The following is a 25,972-nucleotide window of genomic DNA, read 5'->3' as shown; positions in this document are numbered from 1 at the left end:
ATTTAATCTTCCAAATGTGGTCTATGTGACATTGACTGTTCCAGAAACTGAAGCCTAACTCTGAGGGACAAACAAAATGCTTTCATTCATCTGACTGAGCTTTCAGCTATGAAGCACATAACAGTTTCAGCTCTTGAAGGAAGAAAAGGAAGGAACTGGTGAATACTGGGAGAGAGAAAAGCATTCTGAAAGCTGTGCATTTTTCTTGAAAGACCTAGGTTTGACATGTCAAAAATACAGGAGGAAAAAAAAAATGAATAATTCATTATCAGTTTCATGTGTTTAAACTTTAAATAGTCTTCAACAAACCTGTGGAAAGCCTGTGGGGAAGTGCTTTTTTGCAATTTGGCAAAATCATGCAAGATTGCTAGGCCCTATTTGTGCCGCGTATTAAAAAAGCGATTGAATAGTGAAGATGGTGACAGCTGCATTAGGAGCTTCAGAATAAAAATAAATTTTCAAGTTCTTTTTCACTGGAAGCACTGAAAGTCAGGGAGAAGTGCAGCTGTTTGGGCAAACGTGAAAACTTAAAGGGAAGTTTGATTTAAAATGAAAATGTGTAAAATTGAACGGGGCAACAAATGTGGGATTGTGTTAATGGACGAAGCACTTTGGAAAATGTCATCTGTTTAAATGTGCATTATTCAGTTGCTTGCTTACTGTTGCTTTCTAAAATTAAGCAAATGGTTTTTATGAAAAATACTTCTTGAGAAATCAGCTGTAAAGTTTTCTGAGGAGTTCAAACGTTGTAACTTCTTATCCTAAAGGTACTATGGGGTAGCATGTGTTCTCCAGACATTCTGATCTGACTGCAGCTCCACAACCTTTCCCCTGTCATGACTGCTTCTAGAGCTCTGGTATATATTAACTTTATTTTGAATAGTATTTTTTTCTTCATGTACACCTGCTGCTGTGTAGGCTATTCAGACTATTTTGAGACCTCATGGGGCAAGCCATGTTTAGACAGCAGTGTTGCAAAATAACCAAAATAGTTAGGTGTGGGGGTTTTTCTTACTGCAAAAAATAAAGTTTTTGTTAAGAAATGTCAGTCTTGTGTATTTGTAAATTCTAAAGAATGAAGAATTCCTCTTACTTTCAGTTTTACACATAATGTTGTCTTTGTCTCAGTTGCATGATTCATGATGACCTCAATGTTCAGTTTTTCAGTCGTTAAAGAGGAAGCATATGAAAGAGCACCTTCACAGTGAAAGAAGCGATGAGGAAATGATACAGTAGAAATTGATAGTCATGTATGGTATGACTTGCTCTAGGAAATGGTTGTTTCACAGAGAGCGTAGATATTGTTTGCCACAATGTTGTGAAATCTTAGTTGAAAAATAACTGAACAAGTTCATGGAAGAAAATTCTTTGGTGGCTTTGCGAAGACCCCTCTGATGGCTCAAGATGTCCTCAACAAGCAGATGGCTGGAGGTGGCTCTGCCTTGTTATTTACCTCCCTAGCCATCCCCTGTTGCATTCCATGGGAGAAGAGGTGCTGGGTAAGCTAGATGGACCTTTGGTCTCCCCAGCACACCTGTAGATGAACTGGATCTTCAGAGCTGTTTTTAGGTCAGAGTGATTAGACATGATGATTTCTGGTGTGTAGTACCAAGTTGTAACAAAGCAGTTAAAGAATTCTGTGTTACAAAGACATCTGTTTATAATGTGGCAAATTGGAAAGAAAGTAGGCAAGCAAGGTGGATAATGTAAAAGAAGAATGGATGAAGATGATGAAAGATATCTAATGAAGAAAACCTTCTCTTTATCAAATGCTTGAAGATACTGGATATCTGAAAACTGCAACTTTGTTTTGTTGCTTTTGTTTAAAGTTTCAGTGATGTTAAAATGATGGATGTCAAGTTCATATTATTCATGAACTGGGGTTTTATTTTTTGTAGATTCTGTTAATCCAGTCTGGTACTGACGTACAAACTCCTCTAGGATCCATTTTCTTGCCAAGGTTGAAGCAGAAGCTGCATTGCCCATCAGAAGAGAACTCAAGTGTGTTACCTGACAGTAGTTTATTAAAATGACAGGATTATGGCTGGATATGAGACCCCACTCCTGCTGCTGAAACTACAGTGACTGTTAGTGGATAAAGTTTCGTCTTTGCATTATCTGAACTGTATCCCCCTTGTTCTTTCAGCTTGGCTCTCCCGTAAACTCAGTGAGACATTGGATGTCTTCTCACTTGAATAAAAATTCATTCTGCTGTTCCCTTAAGCATCCAATCAGTTCTCCCCATAGGTCTTTCTTTTTAAGTATCTAACTTGCTTAATTAATGAGGTATGATGAAATCAAAGCTGAAGATGGCCTTGAGATGTCTGCAGTGTGCCAAAATACAGAATTCTGTTTTGAGCATCATACAGCTAAGCAAGTAAATGTATTTTGTAGTTCTTTTGTAATCTGAAAAGAATCCTAAACACCTCTTCTACAGAACTATTTATATATATTTGAAGGGGTTTTTTTTGCTAATACACTCTTCAGAAGTCAAAAGTTAAAATATTGTCCACATGCACGGCATAACTATTACAGATCTGTACATAAAAAATGTATTTTTTCAAGCTTTGAAACTTTTTTGTGAGGTGGATGGCTAATCCTCCTATGTAGTGATACATGGCAGGTCAGCAGGTGTGTGATGAACTGCCTACAGTCCAGGGCTGAATGCGAAGAATACTTTAGCTGTTTCATCCAGTAGACTTGGGAAAGACTCTCTTCAGCATTTCTTGGGCTATCAAAGCTGTTCACAGGATCTTTAGCAAGCCTCTATTATTTGACGATGCTTCCAGTCACTTCAGTTGGGTCTTGCTGAGATATTTGTTCAGAGGTGAACTGGAGAAGTCCTGCCATTTGAATCAACAGTACAACTTCATGCTTGGCTACCTGTGCTCCTTCAGTCAGGTGTCAATTCTCTAACAGACTATTTAGCTTTCTAAAATATTGTGGGTTTGTGGTAAATGATGATTACCGTGGACTTGAAAGCTAGTTGTTCTTAAAGCAGCATCAGAAATGTGCAAGATTTGTCCATACTTTTATATTGTGTTAGGGAGGTTTTTGGGGCGTTGTCAGGGATGGCTGTACATAATACTGTGTTATAAGAAAAGGTATACTCAAGAAAGGTGGGCTTTTTGAGCTTTAAATAATTAATTTGGAAAACTAATTGATGCTAAGGTGACTTGTTGATCTAGAAGGTGTTCTCAAAAACGTGTGCATTTGTATCCTGCAATGTTTTTTCATGGAAGAGGGCCCAGTTTTGCACTTGGGTAGTTGTAATCTCCCCTCAGAGTTGTTCTCTTTAGAATATATTTACGAAGCCTCTAACATACCAAAACACGTTATAAATATTTCACAGAGCAGTTTCATTTTGAATTTGAAACGGTGGATGCATTGGAATAACAAAATGTGATTTCTCTGTCTTCAAACACGTCACTTTTGGAACAAAGTAGGTTTGCAGTATTGCCAGCATGAGGGATCATACTTACTGTGAATGACAATTTTTGTTTTCTAGCTTAAATAGATTTAAAGTGAGGATGATGTCTTCTTGGACTTTAAATTGGTGAAGTCATGGGGTGTCATTGTTTTCCACAGAGAATTGCACTAATGATTCCTTTGCTGAAGTAAGGAAACAAAATATGGGTCTATTCCATCTTACTTCTAGTTTTTCTGCATAATACCTTGCTGTGAAGGCAGCACGAACAAGTGCAGGTACTACCCCTGTGTATTATTGTTATCTTACTATTGGTAGAAGAGGCGAGTTTGGAGACTGGAGACATCTGCCTCTTCAGGACCCTTTTGGTGGTGGCCCACAAGTAACAGGAGATTTGCCACTTGCACAGAATTAGGTAATGCTGGTATCAAGGTGCTTGTACCTGGGGGTGTCAGGTTGTGGAGCAGCATCACTGCACTGTCTGCAAGTTCTTGCTCTTACCAGGAGGGCCTGGAGCTTATGCTGGGAAAGGATCTGTTTTTAGGGACAGATTTAGCAGAGGGAGTGCAATATCTCTGAAGACTGAGAAGGGAAAGAAATTAATCCAAGAGGAGGAATATGCATAAATTGAGACTCCTGTAATTCTGTGGAATGCAAGAGGGTACTGGCATAATGAAGACTTGAAGAGGAGAAGAATGTTGTGTTTGTTAGGGAGGAGAATATCTCTTTGTAGGCCTGCCAGTCTCGTTAATGCTTATTGGACCAGTAGCTAAAGACACTTGGAAGCAAAATGGCCTCCCTTGGCCCTTGTGGCCGCTCTGTGTGCACTCTCTTCATTTGGGACCACGGAAGTGGGTTACTTGAAGCCCAATTTCCTTTCATTTCCATGAGCTAATTTGGTTTAGCCCTTGAGTAATAGTTTTTCTTTTTCCTGTCTAACTTGAAGACTACAGAAAAATAGCATCCTTAAGAATGGGATTGCTTAGTAATGGCATGTTATTAGGAAAAGAGTGCGTAACAGTGAATTGCTTGCTCTTGTGTGCGTGCTCTGTATTCACTGTGTTTGCAGTTCTACAGCTGCAAGTTGTTTTATCAGTCTGCTCTTCAGCTCTTAATATGCTTTGGTTCATCTACTGAGTGAGACTAATGCTAAGGGTGTTTTGAGTAATATTTTTCTGATTTTGTTTGAAGAGTTAGAATGTTTTTAAGAACCCATCAAGTAAAATCTTTCAATAGCTTTCTGAGATTGGTTAACCAGTATGTCTGTTTCTTCAGGAAATTATAGTTAAGTCTTGTGCTTAAAATGTATTTTAATTTCTTTAAAAACCATGGTTTTTATATGTGGAGTATAAATAGTTTGGGTAGCTGTCTTGTAGCACTAAAATTTTAGTGTTGATAGGCTGATAGTGTAAGTGCTTGGAACAGCTGTTTTTACCAGGTTCTCTGTGTTGCCAAAATGCACAAAACTAACTGTGCCCTGGTCACATTAATTCTTCCACATGAATGGCTTTGAGTAAACCATCATGAGCTTTTCTTTTAACCAGCATGTTCAGCATTTTTGTCAATAAACAAGAGGGTTTGATACTGCCAACTATGCATTTTATAATCTTTTGTTATAAACCAGCATGTGCTTAGAAAAAGTAATATGTAGTGTCATAACTGCAAATGAGTTAATGAACCCTTGCCTGTCAGTTGCATTATTCAGCTATTATTTTCTTTTATAAAATATTAAAGCAGCTAGAAGTTGTTTTTTTAAGGATGCTTAGTAATTATTGTTGATGACATATGATACCTTACAGCTTCAGACCATACTATATGGTCTCAATAGCAAACTGACTACAGCAGTTGTTTTCACTAGCAGGTCAGTGTACTTTCATAATAATACTGGAATAAGGTCTTCAGGCATAGATTCCCATGCTGAGGACTGATTCTGTGTTTATAGTTAGACCTGTGTTAAGTATTTTTCAAGATTGCAGCCTTGAATTGTACTTTGGATTTGTCTCATGCTTAACTCATCAGTTATTCCCAAGTAAAACTTTTGTTAAGGTTTTTTGTTTTTTTACTATAAAAAAAACAAATGTGTGTGCGAAAAACGTCATCAGACTTTTTGACTGACCTTTAGTTGTAACATTATTAGGAGTGAATGTTCTTGAGCTTAAGGCATGAAAAAGTCATGCCTCTGTAGAAATGATATGTGACTTAAAGATACCATGTTGTGTCGGGATCTCTGATTTATTCAGCTTAATATGCTGTGTATGTGTTCATCAGTCTGACAATCTGTGAAGATTACTAATAGTTTTCTCTCTTTCAATATAGCTGGCTATTGGATCAACCTTTTGCATTAGAAGTGTGGTGACAACAACCCAGTGTGTTGCTGGAAGTAACAAGATTCATTTACTATGATGCATTTTGTTCAACTTCCACTTAGATTCTTTGTGTCCTTTAAGAGCCTTGGATAGTCACTAAGTATTTTAATCTTTTGCATAAAGAGTAAAAATTTTAAGTGAGAAATTTGCTCTTGACATAAGATCATTTGTTGGGTAAAATTGGATGGATGGTAAAATACGATGGATGGTAAAACACGTGACTAGAAATTGTGGTCAAGTGCTAACATTTTACATGCTAATCAAACTTCTCTGGATGTCTTTTCTCCAATTAGGACTGGATTCTGCATCAGAACACTCCTTCTCACATTGAAAGCTGCCGACAGTTACGTCAACAGTAAGGAATCTGTTTAAAAGTTCACTTAGTGCAAAAAGTGTTTCCTATGCATGCATGTAGTCTGCAAAATGTACTCGTTGGACTTCTTTAATGAGGATTGTCGGTATCTGAGCGCTGTTCTAAGTTGGCTTTAGACCATTAGGGTGAAAGATTAATTGATACTTGGTGCTTCTGGAGTCCTGAATGGGAATGTTTATCTGTAAAAGCTACTGCATGTAAGCGAAAATTGTGTTCAGATGGCAAATTTAGCTTTTTCGCTGATGGTCGTATTTTTAACATTTAACAGATACCCTGATTGGAACCCCGAGTCTCATTCCTCAAAGAGGTAACTGCTTTATGATTACAGGTTGTTTTTAATTTGTTGCTATTATAAACGTGGTAATTACTGCAATTAATTTTGCTCTTTTGCTCACTGGAAAACTCTGTTAGTAGTGTCATATTTTCATTATAAAATTGCGTGGGGTGGTTTTGTGGTTTTCGTCCTCAGTTCGTTTAATATTATAAGTGGCATAGTATCTAACATTCTTTTACAAGGATGAGAGGAAAGTCTGTAGAAAAGTCTGAAGATTGATATTACGAGCAGTCTCCCCTTGAACCTTCTAAGTCTGCTTTAGTTAGTCCTCAATTACTGGATGTGATACAGTTGTAACTAAGCTATACTGTGACCGGTGTTAGATCATTGATTAAACTGTGATTTCTGACTTTTATACTTAACATTTTTTCCAGTTAAGCTGCTCTTGTTTGCAATTTGAAACCTGTTCGACAATAGGCGTGTTAGTGTTAGCTCTTATTTCACTGTCTCTTCAGTCTGTAGATCCCTTGGGAAACTACGTGATCACCAGTTGAAAAAACACTGGAATTCGTGAACTCATGTTCTGTCCTTTATGCTATTTACTATTAATTTTTTTTTTTAAACACACCCTGTGGATTAATTCTGCTTGAATCTCAGCAAGACTGGATTATTTTCCTGGTTCAACATTTGTACATAATTCAATTTGCATAAAATAGGAGTGATACTACTTTAATTTTTGCTAGATTTTCCTGTGACTTTCTGTTAATTAGTTTGACATGCTTCCTGGGAAGTTGACTATTCAGTTAAAAAAAAAAAAAAAAGGAAAGTATTAAAAAGCTTAATATGTAGGTCAGGTTAATTTGCAGAGTGCATCTGAGGTCTCTCCATCTTAATAAGTAAGGAGAAATTACACTTTAAAGAGAGAAATTAAACAAATCTACTTTTGAAACTTTCATGAAGAGAGTAATTGTATTTTAAAACTTCAAACTGAAATTGCTGTCCATTGCTGCTGATGCTACACGCAATCCAGGCAAAGGAAATCGGTCTTAGCTGGAGGACCCTAATAAATTGCAGAAGGTGTTTAATAGCACTTTCTGTGAGTGAGGGATCATTTAACTCACAATAGTTGTTTTTTAGGGTGGCACTTTCTTAAATCATTCCTGATGACAGCATGTCTCCAACTGGAAGAGTTAGAATGCAGCTGTAGGCTCTCAGTGATCACAGATGTTCAGAGCTGCTGGGTGTAGTCCCAGGGCAAGGTCGATGAGCTTGCTATGTACTCTTACTGCTCTGGTAAATCACTTCACAGTGCTTGTTTTTTATAAATTGTGGTGGTTTGTTAATACACTAAAATATTTTTATTGGGCACAGGAGTAATGGGATTTATATGGATTTTTAATGGTGTTTGAAACTTGATAATTAAGTAACACTGTGAGTTGTTGCTATGTGAAGTGGGGTGGAACATCATTTAGGAGACCTCAGGGGGGTTGTTGAGCTGTCCTCATCTAGCTGCTGGCCAAAAAGGTTGGGCAGCAGCTGCCTCAGTTGCTTGTCATCTCGTTCTCCTGTCTGCCAGTTGTCACTCCTCTCTCCTTAACCTATTTCATTTCAGAGGAGCTTTGTCTATTTGAAGTCTTAAGCAGTAATAATAGAGCTTGATGCAGTGATTCATTAAGCACTGGTTCTCTAGATTACCTCTAACAAAAGTAAACACTTTTCAGTTGAAATGTGAACTTCTGTTCCATGTTGTGTTAACAGACTTGTGTATTTTAGTTGTCCAGCATACAGTCTTCCCAGTAAGCCTAGTCATATTGGGCATACATGCCATGTCAGTTTTTTCCCTGTTTCTTTTAACTTTGCTACTATAATTACTAGAGGCTAAGCTTAACGATACGCTACAGCAGTGGCTTCTTCCAGTTTCAGATCTCAAAGGGGCTGTGTCTGCTCTACCCGGTTTTGAGTACCAGTGCAGTGTGTCTTTGGCATCAAAGAATTTGGTATGGGCTAAAAAATTGGACAAGTGTTTGGCTGTAACACACTGGCCTGCCACCTGACAAGTTCATCAAAAAATGTTCTGATATTCAAGCATATAATCAGTGCATTTTCCAGGTTTTCCCTTTTACTCCTGTGATCTGTCTTGTCAGGGTTTTCCTATGCTGACTACTTTCCGTGTCTTTTAAGAGGGACTATTTCTGTCATGGATTTCTTCACTGTTACTTCTTTCCATGTTCTTCATCAATGTGACATCTCTAGGTAGCATAAATATGCAGTGAAAGTATATTTATGTAATCCTCTCAAATCTCTCTTTCAGTCTCAAGTCAGTCTTACAAACATAATTTCTCAAGGTTGCTTACTTCCAAACTAAATTTGAAAGAAGCAAGGAAAGCATCTTAATTCATTACTGTTTCATGTATCCTTTTCCTATTCCTGTTATTTTTTTCATAGCACTGCAGCGTATAACTTCAGTTTTCTTTCCAGCTTTCTCTTGTTCCACGCAGGATTTTATCTCCTACTTGTTTCTTTTCAGTTCTGTCTACTTATCCTTAATTCCTATAGCATGTTACCAGTATGTAAAGTATGTTAAAAAATTAGACATTAAACTTCGTGAATTTTGGTTCTTTTTTTTGGTGGAAAGTCTGTTTCAACAGACTCAAGTTAAATATTCTTTTCTGCCCTGTCAAAACTCATTATGTGCCTTTATTCCATTAGAAATGCTGGTGACAGAAAAGAAAACCAGACCCCAAAGCGACGTTCCAACTCTGCCAGTCCCAGTCCTAGACGTTCGAGGGTCGGAGGCTCTGGTTATGTTCTGCGCCGATCACGGTCGAGATCCAGAAGCCCAGGCCGCTTCAGGCCAACAAGGCCAAGAAGTCGAAGCCCACGGCAGATGCGACGACTTAGCCCCAGACACAGGTCACGGTCACCGCAGCGATCGAGGAATCCGCTGAGAGCTGGTCCACGACCTCAGAGGTCTCCCAGTAATGACTGGTCATCAAGGAGATCAACCCGATCTCAAGGTAAAGGGTGGATACAAACTACCAAATTGAGACTTCCTTTAATTTCAGAAAAACTGAGTTGATTTCAAGAGGCTTATCTGTCCAGGTATCAACTAGGCATTTTCCGTAGCAAAATTCTGTTTTTAAAAAAACAACTTCTCCTTTTGCTTTGTGAGATGTATGCTTAGAAGAAAATGGGCATTCTAAAACATCTGAAGTCTTATGTAGTATTGGGAATTGCTTAATCATATCAAAAAATTGCTGAACAAGTGTCTGTTCCAAGTGTGCTCAGCTTTTAAGACAGTAAAGGTAGTCAAGAATTGAAAATTACTTGAAGGCAGCTCTTCATTCAGCATAAAAAAGTAGTTCTGCAAAGGAAGCATAAATGAAGAGAAAGAAAAGGCAAGGCTCAGAAACTGCATGTAATGGATCTGCAATTTACAAGGAAAGCATGGTGTTCTGAAATAATTTTGTTGAGGTAAGAGCATGGTACATGAAAGACTTCAGATTAAACAACTTTTGTAACAGTTAAGTTCGTTGCACCATTTTGTGACTGTTCAGCTTACTTCCTCCAGTTTGCAGTTCTAGGAAATTTTGTGTAAACTTGGTCAATTCCACGTAGTTCATTTTGAGCTCAATCTCTGGCTGAAATACCTGTTTGTTTGGAGTTTTCTTTCTTTTTAAATTCTGAAGAGAAAAAAATAGAGGTATTTTAAAAGTTTGATTCTATTTTTTCTTTGATCTGTGTACTCTGGCTGTGTTGTTTGTATGCTTTCAGAACATTAAAAGCTCTTGAGGGAAAGAAGTCTAGGTGAAAAATTGTGGAGGGACAGGCAGTTTCAAAGATATCATCTTAAGGGTAAAATGCAAGCCATTTTAATGTAGAAGAATGAGGGGAAGAAGCAATTAGTAACCAAAATATAAATTTTCCACAGAAAGAAAGCATACAGGAAATTAATGTTGTATCAGATCGTTAAAGAATAATTTAAAAGAACAGTCTGTAGGACAAGGAGCAAGACAGAGAAGAATACAGAATTTAGCAGAAGGCGTCAAGATAGTAAGTACTGCTGTGCATTAGTATGTGAGAGGAGCATCAAAGTCTTCTTTTCTTTTCTCACATTCCCCGACATACAAAATTAAACAATCGCTCTTCTGCTCCAACCGTTAGGATTTTTGTAGATGTCATTGCCAGAATCACACTGTCAGTCTAACTAAAAATGTCAAGTTACACAACAGCACAGTGAAAATAGTACAGAGGTTTATTATTATTTATAGACCATCTCTGCTAGAGCACGATTAAGGTTCTCTAACTTCAGTGAGTCTCAAGATTGAATCAGGAGTGGGTGGTGAAACTGAAACTGTAGAAAACTAAGCAGCAGTATACATAAATTTTCTTTTAAACACAAACAAACAAACTCCAGTTTGTTTTCCCCTCACAGACAGAAAGGCAGCTCTGGAGGCAGTAGTGAAAAGTTTGGGACCTGGCTTTGTAGCAGAGTTCAATAAACATAAATCAGTTCGAGCAGCTGGGCAAGGATCTTCGGGATCAGGAAAATCACCACACTCTCATGGACCCTTAGGGAAGATGCCTGGAAATATGAAGAAGCCACTGAAAACAAGTATTTCTACAAAGGCTTCGAAGAAAGACGTACCTTCTTTGCCTGGGTCCAGTTCTTCGTCTCCTGAAACTGATGATTTACTCCAAAGCAAAGAAGGGGAAGAGGATGAGGAAGACTTATCCACAGGAACCAGTGGACCTTCTCCTGCTCCTTATAATAGGGTGAGTGTCTTAACGTTTTTTTCTGTGATTTTAAGAATTTGGTTAGTATCTCATTTCAGGGGAATCACTTGTGGAAAGAGTAACCATTCTGTTTGCTGATTCTGTGTCATCTTAATGCAAAAAGATTTGCTGGCTGCAAGTAAGTGTGGTAATTAACACAGCAAGGGTTTCTTAACACATGTGAAGAAAAATCTCTCCAGTGCATTCCAACAGCAGAAAGAAATCTCCATTAAATTTGGGTCCTGGTTCTACTAGGCACGTGAATTTTAAGAATTTGGTTAGTATCTCATTTCAGGGGAATCACTTGTGGAAAGAGTAACCATTCTGTTTGGTGATTCTGTGTCATCTTAATGCAAAAAGATTTGCTGGCTGCAAGTAAGTGTGGTAATTAACACAGCAAGGGTTTCTTAACACATGTGAAGAAAAATCTCTCCAGTGCATTCCAACAGCATTTCTTTTTCCTTTAGGATTTTGGGTCCTGGTTCTACTAGGCACGTGCTTGTGTAAACTGTGAGTGATGAGCTCTATTTGGAAGACCTTACTTTGTAAACAAAACTAAAGGATAGGCAGAAAGTGTTCATTTTGCCTTGTGAAGCAATAAAGATAAGGCAGAGAAATTTACTACTCTTGTAAGAAGCATCTTAAGCCAGTGTTGTCTGAGACCATCATACTGATCATTTGGATCTTTTAGGAACAGCACCTATAGACCAGATTGTATTTTACTTGTAGATGCCATCGTCCTTGGCAGACCTTGGTAGTTTTTAGCCTCTAAATGTTAAGCAAAGAGAACATTGCCTTCTGCTGTTGAAAGCTAATAGTGTTGAAAGGAAGATAATGGAATTGTTCAGCTCCTTACCCATACAGCTCAGGCAACTGGAATTATGGAGATCTATAGTACTTGATAAAAACAAGAAGGTTGTATTGTGTTACTTGGCAATCCCATGCCATGTCTTTAATAACTGAAGATTAAGACAGAGTAGTAGAACACCAAAACTGTGGCTCTGTCCTTGTGACAAAAAGTAAATAACTTGAAATACCACTATGAGCTAAGCAATCTGTCTACTTTGAAGTAATGTTTATTACAGATTCTTTTTTATTCCTTTTACTGGACTCGACTTAGAATGTATTTATTTTCGTTTTGTTTTCAATTTGTAGCTGTTGAGAGAAGAATTACTGAGTTGCGGGACGGTCCTTCAAATATCTGATTTACCAGATGATGGCTTTTCAGATCAAGATATTAAAAAAATTGTTCAGCCGTTTGGCAAAGTTAGTGATCTTCTGGTACTTCGCTCTAGAAATGAGGTAAGTATTCCTGTAGACAAAAATTTGTGTCAGAATGCAAAAGAAATTGTCAACCAATCAAAACCTGTAATATTTGGATCCTCAGCTGAACATACAGGATAAAAGATTACATATGTAATCATGGAATAGCTGGGAATGTTAACTTCATAAATTCAGTATTGCTCGCTACCTAAGTCTTAAATGTTAGAGGAAGTGAGATGGTTTTTGTATATAATGCTGAAAGGCAGACTTTTTCATTAAACTGCATGTGAACTTAGAGAAGTACATGCGGATTTGCTAAGGAAGAATTGCAGTGAATTGTATCTTGTGTCTGTAATATAAACAAAGAGTCAAAGTGCTGTTTATTTTAGGCCTTCTTGGAAATGAATTTCAAAGAAGCCGTAATAGCAGCTGTGAAATATGGTGAAACTGTGCCAGTGCTGGTAAATGGGAAACGGGTGAAAATTAGTGTAGCAGAAAAGCCAAAAGTGTCTCCTGGCCAGGTAAGCAGCCTCTGGTGAAACACATCATACTTTGTGTGTGTAGCTTAGCATTTTGCTCCAAAACACAGATTTAGTAGTTTTAATATATTTTCAATTTCATAAATGGCAATCTAAACTCAATATGCAAATGCACTTCATAATGCCACTTTTCCATTTTTCTTGTTAAATTTGATATTTGTGAATGTTATCAGTTTAATAAGCAGTGAAAGATACAACTTATATTAATATACGTATACTTTATTACTATTAATAGTTATTATTAATATCTTCATATGTGTCTATATATACATTTGTAAATAAAGTATAAATGATGTAGTAAAAGTTCTTCTCTCTGTTCATTCCAGGCCAAAATGAATATTAAAAAACGGGCTCAGAGTATTAAAAAAGTTGTACGAAGTACAAAGTAAGTGTTACCATTACATGTATTTCCTGTTAGTTATAATGACTGGAAACCAAATGAGTTCATATCTGTTTAGTTTATTGTGTTTTATTGTTTTAGAGCTTTTTTAAAACTGATTTTTCTTTTTTTCTTGCTCATACCAGAAAAGACCAGAACACAACCATTAAGACAACTAAATCTGTTACAGGTAAGGTTTGATTACCTTGTGTCTGATGATACCTTGTGTCCTGGTTTAACCCCAGCCAGCAACTAGGACCATGCACCTCCTTGTTCACTGCTCTCTGCCTGCCTTCCCCCCTGCCCCACACGGGTAGGGAGAAAAAGAGGGGAAAGGGAGGAAATAAAAAATTTTTGATTGAGATAAAGACAGATTAATAGAACAATAATGGAAAAAGGAAGATGATAATAACGGTAAAACAATATACAAGACACAAGTCACTCTCATTGCCCAGCCTGACCTGAGCAGAGATTGAGGATTTCCGTCCCCCCTCCCCAGCTGGCCAACCCCCATTTATATACCGAGCATGACATCTATGGTATGGAATATTCCATTGCTCATTCCGTTCTTCTGTCTATGATCCTCAGCTCTATGGGAAGCTGAAAAAAGTCCTTGGCTAGTATAAACATCACTTAGCAACAACTTAACCGATATGCATTATTGACATTCCTTTCATACCAAATCTGAAAATACAACCACTAAAAAGAAAATTAACTCTCTCTCAGCTGAAACCAGGACATTCTGTTATTCCCTTACCTCTTTGTTCTCATTTCTTTGTTCTTATGTGTTTTTCATAATAGTGACTGAAAGCAAGTTCAGAAAATGTCTAGTTCATAATTTCAGATGTCTTCCTTTTCATGCAGCCCTATATTTCTATTAAAAAAAAAAACCTCACAGAAAACAACCCTCAAGTCTCAATAAAGAACCCCCACCTTGATCTGTGCTTATACTCCATAATTTTAAATGTTTGCCTATCTGTTGAAGATAAGTGTGGCACTTTTGGCTCCATGAAATAAGTGTAATTCTTCAAGATGGCTTTAAGCCTAATGTATAATGTATTTAATATTCTTTTTCACAGATAACTGCAAGTGCTTCTCGGTGTCTTATGTTCCTTGTACGTTCCAAATGCCTTTAAATTTCTGCTCTGGTCTTCTGTTGATCCTGATAGAAATTATTTCAGTACTTATTACTTGGTCTGGCAGAAGAACTTGTGTATCATGCTATTAGAGAAGAACATATTTTTTTTTTTTGGTAGATATTTAAATGAAAACAGGATAAAGAGTAAATACATCAAAAGCCAATAAAATTTAAAAAAAAAATATTATCAAAACATTGGAAATAACAGCCATATAATTTTTTGTTGCTTACATTATTTGCTTTCATTTCATTGAGCATTTCTTCTGAGTAACGTTAGGGACCAGACATTATTTTGATGGGAAATTGTGCTTTTTAAAGAAGTATTGGTTGAGTCATTTGTCAGCATGGTCACCTTTGAATATAGTTTCCAGAATGGAATTAAGATTCATGTAACTGTGTTTCAGAGCTGTCTCACAGATGGAAGCTGTGAATTATTTACAATCATTTATGAGACATAAAGCACAAACTTTTTTTCAGGAGCAAGGTTTTCTCAGCACAATCCTAAATTCACAAAAGATACTCTACTTCATGGCTTTAATTTAGTATTTCGTTGGAATTAACTTAGGTTTTAGGTTTTTGGATTCTTTTTGTCAAATCTGTTGAATTTTTGCAGATTAAACTACTTTTGTATGTATTTTTATACTCTTGCATAATCTTACTTAATGTAAGATTTAAGAAATAAGCATTTCTACTGACTGACTTGGGTTTGGATATTTTATGTAGGTAAAAAAGAAAAGGCTAAGAAATCGGCAATGACGGGAGATAAGAAAATCAAGAAAACTTCAAATACTGTGGGTAAGGCAAATGAAAACTTTAACTCTCCGCTTGGAAAACACAAGCAGGTGCTTTCTGTCCCCCTGACACCCGCTTTCCAGAACAGGTATTTAAGGTAGCAAGTCCAGGCTTTTCACAGTTTTCACTGGGCTTGCCAACGTAGTAGATCGTTGGACAGGCGAGCACCCTTCTGAAAGCTACAAGAAAATGTCTAGTTCATAATTTCAGATGTCTTCCTTTTCTTGGCTACCTTGGGACTTGGCTAATGCAGTGATTGTCGGTGCTGTGTGTAGTAGTAGAATAGCAAAGGACAAAGGAAAGTAGATTAGTTTGGGGAAACAGACCCTTTCATATCACCACATCTGCACAGCTGGAATGAGCTTTTCCTGCATGTACCTTTTCTGCCCATTTGTAGCAAGGAGCAGGAATTTATGAAAGAAGGGGTCTCTGAATATCTGGCAGAAAAATGTATAGTGCTGTTCATTTTTCTTTTGCAAATCAATTAGTCTAATATATTGAAATGAAGAATGCTTTTTTCTGCTTTTACCTACCAGTGAAATCATCTGTAGATGAAGACCTTCAGACCTCAACAGAAGCCAAAGTGGAAGCTGGAGAAGCTAAGCTGTCAGACCCAAAGAACGTTACAGAAGGGGATGGAGTTACAGAGCCTGTGAAGCCATTAGATTCCCAGTTGAAAGGAGTGACTGATACTGCAACTGTGCAAGGTAATTCTGATATGATAATGCCATTTTTATGTTATTTTGCCAGTTGTATGTTATGTGGAGTTTAACATTGTGATGTCTTCATAAATTTATTTTTTTTTTTAGAGGAGCTTACACAGATGCCTCGGGTGGCAGCGTTGGACTTGGATGAGTTTAATGAAGCTTTAATTGACCAAGGTAAATTGCAAACTGACAGGGTTTTTCTCATTTCTGTCCCAAGCCTCTCTGTTACTGTGAACTAAATGATAATGAGGCCAGGAAATTAGGATGGCATATTATATCAGAAAAGAAGACTATTTCTTGCTATCTATATTTTCCTGAGCCTCTCTCGTATCGCTGTGGATTTGTCCCAGGAAAAAAAGATTTTGTGGACACGTGCTGGGCGCCTACATAGTACCCATGTGCCCACAAGAAAATCTTGTGGTTGTGATTATTCAACTGATAAGTCCTTAATGTCAGCAAAGTGTTTGCATGTTAATTAAGGGATTGTAATTATTTTTCTCTATCTCTACTGAAACTCTGCATGTGTCTCACCAATGTCATTTGTCGCTATAAGTTAAATGCAGGAATATTTAATTTTTCACAGTGACAGTGGTGATAAAACGTATTGCAAGAAGTTCTTAAAACTCCAATATTTAAAGAAATTTGCTGAACTAGTAAACTAACCCCACGTCCTTTTTTTTTTTTTTATTACTGTTATTTTAGAAGCCACGACAACAACTGCAAAGAATGAAGAATCAACGGAACCAGCTAGCCAGGTCAGTCTTAAAGGTGCTTGAATCCATGGAAGTTGTAAGTACACACTTGGTGCCAGTTTCCAAGTGTTGGTGTGCTGTCTGAAAACCTCTGCTTTAAATCCCCTTCCTGTTAATTTCTTGTGAGAAATACTGAATAGTTTATTTTCTCCTTGCTTTTGTAATTAGATGGACATCCACTGCTTCAGTCTTCTGTTTTGTTTTTTTTTTTTTCTCCCTCAAAATTTGTTCCTTACACCAAAGCTCCTTTATGCTGTGATCATCTGTATCGCCCTACTGTGGGTTTCTTCTCTTTAGATGCAGTATTTGCACATACAGTCCTACGACATATGACATGTGGGCATGTCATGGGTATAAAGCAGTGACATAATTGTAGGGAGTTTTGATTTGCTTTGAATTTTTGATGAGGTAATATGAGACAACCTAAGGTTTGTCTGGAATTAGCTTAGATTTATATACATCCACAATTAAGCAGTAATTAAGGTGATTGCCTGCCATAATTAGAGAAAAGGTTAAAAAAAAGGTTTGTTATGCTTTGCTACTAAATCCTAAAAAAGTTGAAACAATCTTTGGTTTTGACGTAATTGCAGGTATTCTAACATGCTTTTAAGCAAACCCTTCATTCAGTTTTAATGATTGTTAAATAGTAAAAATATAGATAAAAAGATAGTAAAAATAAAGCTCCTTTCAGTAATATAATAGTTTAGATTTAAAGTTGAAGAAATATCAGTAATATTTACTTTGATTTGTTTACAGGAACTTGATGATATATGTGTGGTTCTTATTTCAAACTTGCCTGAGAAAGGATTTTCTGTTGAGGAAGTTTCCAACCTAGCAAAGCCATTTGGAGGGCTGAGGGATGTGCTAATTTTATCATCTCATAAAAAGGTATTCTAATTGTTATTTTAGTGGTGTTTTTACTTAGAGAAGCAGTAAATGTGTTTTTTAACAAATGCAAATGTGATAATGTAGTGTGGCAAGCATTGATGTGAGGTGCTTTTGATAAATTACAATTTTTAAAAAATGTTGTTTTCTTTATTTTAAAAGGCATACCTTGAAATCAATCAAAAATCTGCAGATTCCATGGTTAAATTTTACACCTGCTTTCCAATGTCACTGGATGGAAATCAGCTCTGCATCAGCATGGTGCCCCAGTATAAGACTATAAAAGACGAAGTAAGTTATAGAAGATATTTAAATTCTAGGATATGTGATAGTATTTCAATACAGAGGACTTTGTATTTCAGCTGACGTTTGTACACTCCGTGTTTTATGTATTCTCATGGTTTGTCGTATTGAAGACTGATTCCTTTAAATGTCGTTTTGAGTCCCAGTCTTCTGATACGAGAATAACACAGATGTCACAAGTGCTGATGTTGTTGATTTTATTAATAAAGCAAAAACCTTAGAAGTTGTTGGGAGTCAGTGACTGCCAGTTAGCTGCTGCTAGTGAAGCTATATTTTACAGTTACAATCTCACAATGGTTTTTTTTTTTTTTTTTAAAGGAAGCAATATTTACTGCTATAATTAAAGACTCTGACCCTAAGGTAAGTTGTTAGCAGTCTTAAGTTTTCCTCCATATCAAAATACATTATTTTAAATTGGATTTAATATATTTCATACTGAGATATTAGCTAATTGAATTGTTATCTAAGCTTTCTCTTGAAATAAATGTTTATATATGTTTTCATGGGTGAATGAGCAGGGAATAAAATGAGTAAATGTTCACTTAGTTTAGCTCCATGATGCATGAAGTGCAAGGAATTAAACATTTAATAGGAGTCCTTTGAGACCCTCCCCTTCTGTTACATTTATTTCATGTTGTAACAACAAACTGCTGACCACTATAGCTTGGAGAATATGCACTGTTTGCCTGTATATAACGCCACCTGTTTTCCCCAGTGTGTTCTATAGATGGACATTTCAGTTTGACTAACAAAACTACCTCTGTGCTTTGTTTACTGTAGTGTGTCTCCCTTATTGTCCCTCCTGTTCCTTCATTGCACACAATTGTTATTCTTTTTATATACTTGGAAGTATAGCTGACTCTGATGTGCTGCATAGAAAATGGAAAATCTGGTGTAAATATGAAAATGTGAATGTTGGATGTGTGTCACTGCTGTTTTTTGGTAAGATGAGTGATACAGAAGTTTTCTGTAAGGTTTTTCTAACCTTAGTTCACTAGTTGCTTATAAAGTGTGTTACAAAGCTAAAGCAAGCTTTTTTCATCGCTTCTCTTCAGGTAAATACTGAAACTATACATAATCAGTTTGTGCATCTCGGGAACTTGCCAGATGATGGATACAGGGAGCTTGAAGCAGTTTGTGTGGGACTTCGGTTTGGAAAAGTAGATCATTATGTTGTAATGAAGAATAAAAACAAGGTAAGTATTATTACTTTTTTTCTAAGGTGCAAAGTGTACTATGTTGGGGAAAAAAATAATTAGAAAAATAGATTTTTTTTCTTTCTAATGTCCCAATACCATGAATGTCCCACTAATGAGAGATGAACGTTTGACTCTTTCCCACTCATCCTGATCAAGAAAATAGTTCATCTTACTTGTTGGGGGCCAGTGGGAAGGGGAAAAACAACAAACTTTCAGCTGTGATCCAGCCTGAATAATAGAGCTTAGTAACCTCTGAGAGTAACACTTCCCAGATAGCTGGAAAAGTTATTAACCTTTGACTTTAGAGATGTAAGTGGGGAGAAAATGAGTTCCCATTTTGTAGTAGACTTGGGGGGAAATTATTTCGATATGAGAAGTGAAAATGTCAGAATAGGTGAAATTACTTTTTGTTTGGGGACACTTTAGAATGTACTGGATTGATTTTCAATTTTTAAAATTTTGATATTTTATTTTTAACGTTGCTAGTTTTGCACTTAACATTGGATTTTTACTTTATGAACTAGATTTAAGTCACTATGTGTATATATATTTTGACGATTAAAATGCAATTATTATGAGCTGGTTTAGGTGTCCAGCTGCTGATAAAGCAAAAAACAGGTGAAGATGTTTTTAAGTAAAATAAATTTTTCTGTAGCTGGAAGGTTAGACACACGTGGGTAGGGAACTCCAGGCTCCACTGTTTTGTGATGTAGTTCCTTATTTAGTTCTAAAAATAATTCCAAATGGGAGACACTTCTTTCTTCAGCCTCTCAGAAAGAAGAGTCCACTGTTCTTCACATGCAAGACCATAGGATTAAATAAAAAATTGCTGCTTATATCTAATTTATAATGAAGATGAATACTAGATATCCCATACTATACCATATGTGCAGTACAGAAATAAGATGAAGTAACAGTTATTTGAAGTTGTGCTTTTTTTCCTTTAGGCAATTCTGCAGCTGGATAGTCCCAAGTCAGCCAGATCAATGTACAGTTTCCTGAAGCAATATCCATATATTATGGGTGAGCATACATTGTCCTGTACATTGTCACCCAATGGAGAGTCTGCTGAGGTAAGTTTTTTTTCTTCTTTTTCAATAATGCATTGTTTTTGTGGAATAGAACCAACGTTCTATGAAGAACAGCTAATGATGACAATGTCAGTGTTTCCTGCAGTATTTGCTGTCGTTGTGGATGAGAGTGAAAACCATTGCAACAGCTGGGAACTGGATCAGCTAGTCTGTGTTCTGGGATGTGGCATAGCTGTTGAAAGTATGTGTTGCTGTTTGTCCTTTACATCTATATTTTACAAACATATATAGAATCTCCATCTCCACTGATGAAAGTATTTCTTAATGAAAGATGAAGAGAAAAAGTTAGAAGAGAGGAAAGCAACTATTTGGTACTGGTTAGAAAAGGATTTAGTAGACCTTTTTTTTTCTGATCTAGTTTGATTCACCTTTAGCAGTTCATCTGCTTCAGTCCTCTTGGTTCCAGGCTCAGTTGCTGTGTCAGCATTGGTCTGCACACCTATGGCTGCTTCCATCTTCTGTCTTAGAAATGGAATTACTTGCAGTGTTGAGCAGCTCCCAGTTTACTTCTAGTGATTTGCTGAAGGAACAGCAAGCTGCAGCAGCTGAACACCAGAAAGGAGCTTAGTGTGTGTTGCATTGGATAGATAAAGAGCTTTAAGCAAGAAATGTGAACGTGAGTGACATGCTAATAGCATGGCTTCCGAACTGGAGAAGTAAATCCAGATATGGTCTCTCTCGCAGTCTGGAGCTAAAGTGCTGTTTGCTGTGTACTCAAACATGAGGATTTTTCATTTCACTAGTTCAGTGTGCCCCTCCCTTCCCGTTTTTCAACTCCTTTCTCATGTCCTGAACAAATAAAATAATATTAATCACTTGTCCAGTGATCAACTCTCCATCTCTTGCCACATCTTCCATGTCAATTCCATTCTTGGAGCTCTTATTCCCTCTGTGTTCCTGTTAGTTTTCAGTGGCATGACTTTGGGCTAACATTCAAACAAGAAGTGCCTGGAGGGAGAGGGCATATTAGTTTTCTCCCTTCACTTATATTCACACAAGAAAAAGTTTTAACTTCAGGTGCCTAATGATAACAAAGGCATCCGTCCAGCAGGAGGAAAAAAAAGTCATCCAGATGTGTGCGTCTACTTACTGAGCTGACAGAGCTGTCAGTATTATTTGCACTGAGCATCATGATGAATTTCAACGTTTTTTAAAGAATAAGTTGTGTACTCGTATTGGGAACTTCTGCTTTATTGAAAAGCATCCTTATTTATGAAATCCGTAGGGTAGCTGTACAGTGTTTAGGATTCACATTTTAAAAAACATTCTGTGTCAGAGATTTTAGGTGTATATTTTTGGTGGGGGTCTCCTACAGTAGTTGTCAAGTTGCTTCTGTGATGGTTGAGGACATACGGTGACACACAGCCAGATGTGATTTGGGCACGTGTGTTTTTCGAGCAGATTCATCGTTCCCCTTTCCAAATAAATCAGCAGTTAGTGTACACATGCAGACCCTAGCTCAAAAACTAACTCTAAAATCAATCAGTTTTTTACCTTTCTGTAAGTGCGACTTTTTGAAATGCCTGCAGAGATTCAGTGATCACCCTGCCTTCCCAGCTCTTCCCACCTTGTTATTCTGGACCTTTGTCCGTGGCTGAAGGGGCATAGTTTGTTCATTAGGGAGCAATCTGCCTTCTTAAAGTTTGGCTAACCTAGAGTCAATATAATAACCCTGCAAATGCTTTTTAAATACATATTCGGAGAACTGGTTTAACTTTCACTGATATATACATATTCAGAGAACTGGTTTAACTTTCCTTATGAACACCGCATCCCTACCAGCTGAGTGTGGTGGTGTGGTACCCTGGGTATGGCAGGGGCACAGTAAAGTGGGCTTGCCAGCATCCCTTGGCACCTCTGATGCAGCGTGGGGACCCGCTCCAGGTGAAGTGCTGGTAGCTAAAGTCTGGTGATCACGGGTGCGTAGGGTGCTCTTTTCTCTACTGCTAGATGCAAGAGCCTGGATTAGGTGTTCCAAGAGTTTTTCCTCTCGTTCCTCTTCCCATTTGCAGGGATAAATCTCCCCATTGCTGACTCTCTTTGTATGGGACAAAACAGTGCTCTTCCAAGCCACTATATTTTGTATTTGAGTTTATATGGTGAACTTTAGCTCATTTTAAAGAACATAAATCATAATTGTGGTAGATGATGTCATGCATTTCAGAGTTAAAGCTTTTATTAGACTAACTTTGTAGCTGAAGAAAATAACCAACTTTTCAGATTTACGAGCTTTTTCTCTAGTCTAAAAAATCAAGTAATAAGCTCCCTTAGCACTGAAAAATAAGTGAAATACCATTCATTAAGTGCTCATGCTCAGGAAGGTTTGTCAGGGAGGCATTGTGGAAACACTGTGTGACTCAAATCTGCTTTTTATAGCTGTTGCCTGTATTTTGTGTAGCAACAGAATAGCGTGCCTTTGTCACTATACATGTTTCATCAGAGCAGAGTTCGATGCCAACAAAGAATGGCATTCACAACTCTGTTTTCAAAATAATATTTCTTTCCAGCTGCACACTTTGGGTGATACAGAGTGCTTGTCTGATTTAGAGAGGTTGACCAGCCAGATAGCAGTAACTGGTGCCAGTGGTATAGTAACAGCAGTAATGTAAGTGCTCTCTTAATCGCATTATAGTTTTGTTTCTGTAATTTTGCTGGTAACGTCTGAACTGTATACAGCTAAAATAACAAGAATATGGGGAATGTCCTGTAGCAGCGAAGGGGGATGTGCAACTGGAATGATAGAGCATGGCTGCGGTTGGCGTCATTCCAGTCTTTGTCAATGTGACTGTCACAGCTTTTGCACAAATGTTAGAATAATTTGTACTTTGGAGATATGCTCCTGAACTTTATTTTTATCTAGATCTGAGGTGGAGAGCAAAAAGGCCTGGTTGTACTGATAAGAAGGAAAACTGAGGTTTTTTTCATCTATTGTTCTGCACTGTATTTTGAGTTTGTTACCTCTTGTCCATCTTCTTGGTTTTGTTGCCAGAGTCTATGTTATGTGCCATGGTACCATAGGAACATTAGGCTTGTAGCTCCATTTGCCGTAAGCTATTTTCTCTAGAAGCCTCTCTAGAAGCTAGTCTGAAGGAAAACCCAAATAATTTTTAATTCATTATGACATGTTCAAATTACTTTTGGCACTTATAACTGAAATAAATGTTTTTAGGAAGGGAAAACTGAAGGCTTTGGAATTTTGTGCATAAATAAAAGATTAAAGTGAATTTTATGTGCATTGAATTTATCTGATGTTCTATCTAATAGTGATAGTCTTCAAATTAGTTTGTAGAATAACTTCAGAAAAGAGATTGAGCTTTCAACACTGAGATTTTAAAGTTTTTTTTGATTGCTTGGGTCTACAGTACTAAATGTGATAGCTGCAGAGTTTGAATGGTTTGTTGTCTTTTTCAGAAGGCATTATTTCATTTAACGTACCACAGGGTTATTCTACATAACAGAAAACAGAAAGCTGTGGTCATCTGCAACCTACAAGAATCAAATGTAGCGTTAGAAGGTTTTAAGGAATAGAAACTGGCCTCGGGTTTTCCGTAGATAATTGCTTGACTTGGAATACAATTTATCTTTAGAAAAGGTGTGCTGCTTTTTTCTGTATAATACTTACCTGTCAGGCTAACTGTATTCACCCTGAGCTCTGCAGCTGTTAGCATCCTCACTAGTACAGGAAAGAAGGTGTGGTTGGGGAAAAGATGCGTTTAACATCCCTCTCCTCCAAATATATCACAGACCAAAAGCTAATTCTGCTCAAAAACGTGACAGCTTTGAAGAGGAGATGAACGAAACAGTGGTGTGCTGCATGTTCTGTCTAGCAAACTTTTAGTAAAATCTCTTACTTTGCACTTTTGTTTGTCATCTTAATGAAAAACATGTTCTGTGGAAAACAGTTTTAGAACAGTTTACTGTCATTTGATCTTTCAGGTGATACATGCCTAAATTTGGGTTCATGGTGTTATTAATTAGCTGAGTTATGCAAATTCTGTGCTGATGCTTCTGAAAGTCATAGATACTAAACCCAGATTTTTGCCTTTCAGGCTGAAGTTGCGAAAAAAGAAGTGAAGAAAGAGGAACCAAGCAAAGGAAGGTATGCCTTTCAAGTATTTAAGGCTTTTTTTTTTTTATTTATCTGTACTGTTCATGCAGTGCATATCCAAGATAAAGCAGGTTGCTGAGCCATCTCTCTAACTAAGCTTGATGAAAAGGCCCGCTGTGAGATCCATCAATTGTTACCTGCTGTTACTTCTCTCAAGCTTTGTGTGTTCTGTGTGTGCAGGATGTGCAGTGTATTGCTGTAGAGCTGTAATGTTTGTGATTTCTTTGAAATCTGGGGCTTTCAAAGAACATGGGCAAATGGGGTAAAATCCTGTTTTCTGTGTAGTTCATTGAGTTGTTATTGTTTTACTAATTTGGCCAGGATTTTACCACAGGTCCTGGAAAGTATGTTTGGATTCACATGTTGGTAAGACAATTTTTATTGTATTTAACCAGGAAGTGATTGCTTTATTTCGTCCTGCAGCACTTTCCTCTGTCAGAGCACCTGGCTCTATTGTTTCTGTTTCCAAATGCTAAAAATAAACTGAAACTTCCTTGTTTAACTTATTAACATTAACTTCATGCTGTGATATAGGTCCCTGAATTGAGTTTAAAAAATGTTTAGATGCTATATTAGCATCAGAACTTAAAAATGGGAAATGGTGGTTTTGGTATATTCCATTTAAAATTGTTTTACGGACATTGTTTGTAGTAAAATTTCTAATTGTCGAGTAACTATTTGTTGGTTTTAGAGTCTTGATTATGTTTTATTTTTATAAATGGATAGATCATTATAAGAGTTTTTGTTAACAAATATGACATAAAACACCTTCTGTCGACTCAAATCCATACTTCTGGGTAAGTTTTATCATTAAAAAACCAAACAAAAAACTGTGTAATAATGGTCCTAAACTTCAAGTAATGCCATTTTAGTATCATGGACTGTTGCTATATTTTCAAAACCTGTTTCTTTCAAAAGTAAAGTTGGGAACTCCTAATTTCATGAAAGTTCTACTCAGGCCCTAGACAATTTTGGAAACATTTAGTTTCTAAATTGTCGCCAACTTGGATGTAGGCAGACACACAGGTAACCTTCTTGGTTCCAGACTGGTGGGCTTTAGCTAGCAGTGGTAATTAATCAAAATAAAGTACTCTTACATGAATCCCAGCTACTGCCCAGCATCCTGCTGTGGCTGTTGAACAGATGGGAAAACTGACATTTCTACCTATAAGTAACACCACACACATTCTCCTTCTCTGAGGTAACTGTCTTCTTGTAATAAGCCTTTGTGACTTGGCTGATTGGTTTTTTTTTTTTTAGCTACATTTCATAAAGCAGCAGAAAATATCTTTAATATTATTATATAAATGAAGTCCTTGTCACGTGTTTCTGGGGAGGGAAGAAGTAGCAAAATTTGGGGAGCAGAAAGGACTGCTCTCTTGGTTGTCTGGGATGATGAGGTGATCTTGAAAAAACTTTGAAATGCTTCTGGAAACTCGGTGATTCTCCAGCCCAAGTAGGTAGTTCATCTAACCTTGTGGCTGAGGTGACTGATGTGCTTACGTGAATGCCTCTGCTCTTTCCAAGGATGCATTTTGTTGGGATTTATTTTCCTCAGCTCAAATAGCAGACACATTACTTGGTCAGGCTAAGAATCAAG

General features: G+C 37.1%; 1 protein-coding gene across 3 annotated transcripts in view; it reads left to right on the top strand.

The window, feature by feature from the left end:
* The window catches only part of ZNF638 (zinc finger protein 638), a 61,335-nt gene that overhangs the window by 23,786 nt on the left and 11,577 nt on the right, over positions 1–25,972 (top strand). For 2 of the 3 annotated variants that reach the window (XM_014966811.1, XM_014966810.1), the window contains exons 3-20: positions 6,087–6,148; positions 6,435–6,473; positions 9,150–9,457; positions 10,876–11,216; positions 12,372–12,518; positions 12,869–13,000; positions 13,345–13,403; positions 13,544–13,587; positions 15,259–15,330; positions 15,864–16,034; positions 16,137–16,208; positions 16,737–16,789; positions 17,543–17,674; positions 17,834–17,962; positions 18,293–18,334; positions 19,030–19,170; positions 20,121–20,246; positions 24,314–24,363. In XM_014966811.1, the coding sequence (XP_014822297.1) occupies positions 6,087–6,148; positions 6,435–6,473; positions 9,150–9,457; positions 10,876–11,216; positions 12,372–12,518; positions 12,869–13,000; positions 13,345–13,403; positions 13,544–13,587; positions 15,259–15,330; positions 15,864–16,034; positions 16,137–16,208; positions 16,737–16,789; positions 17,543–17,674; positions 17,834–17,962; positions 18,293–18,334; positions 19,030–19,170; positions 20,121–20,246; positions 24,314–24,363 (2,120 nt within the window). The remainder of the gene's footprint in view (positions 1–6,086; positions 6,149–6,434; positions 6,474–9,149; positions 9,458–10,875; positions 11,217–12,371; positions 12,519–12,868; positions 13,001–13,344; positions 13,404–13,543; positions 13,588–15,258; positions 15,331–15,863; positions 16,035–16,136; positions 16,209–16,736; positions 16,790–17,542; positions 17,675–17,833; positions 17,963–18,292; positions 18,335–19,029; positions 19,171–20,120; positions 20,247–24,313; positions 24,364–25,972) is intronic. The other variant, XM_014966812.1, reaches the window with a different exon arrangement.

Source organism: Calidris pugnax, unplaced genomic scaffold (genome assembly GCF_001431845.1).
Source record: "Calidris pugnax isolate Ruff unplaced genomic scaffold, ASM143184v1 scaffold14, whole genome shotgun sequence".
Lineage (NCBI taxonomy): Eukaryota > Metazoa > Chordata > Aves > Charadriiformes > Scolopacidae > Calidris > Calidris pugnax.
Note: the sequence above shows the minus strand (reverse complement) of the source record. Positions and strands in the feature narration are given on the sequence as shown.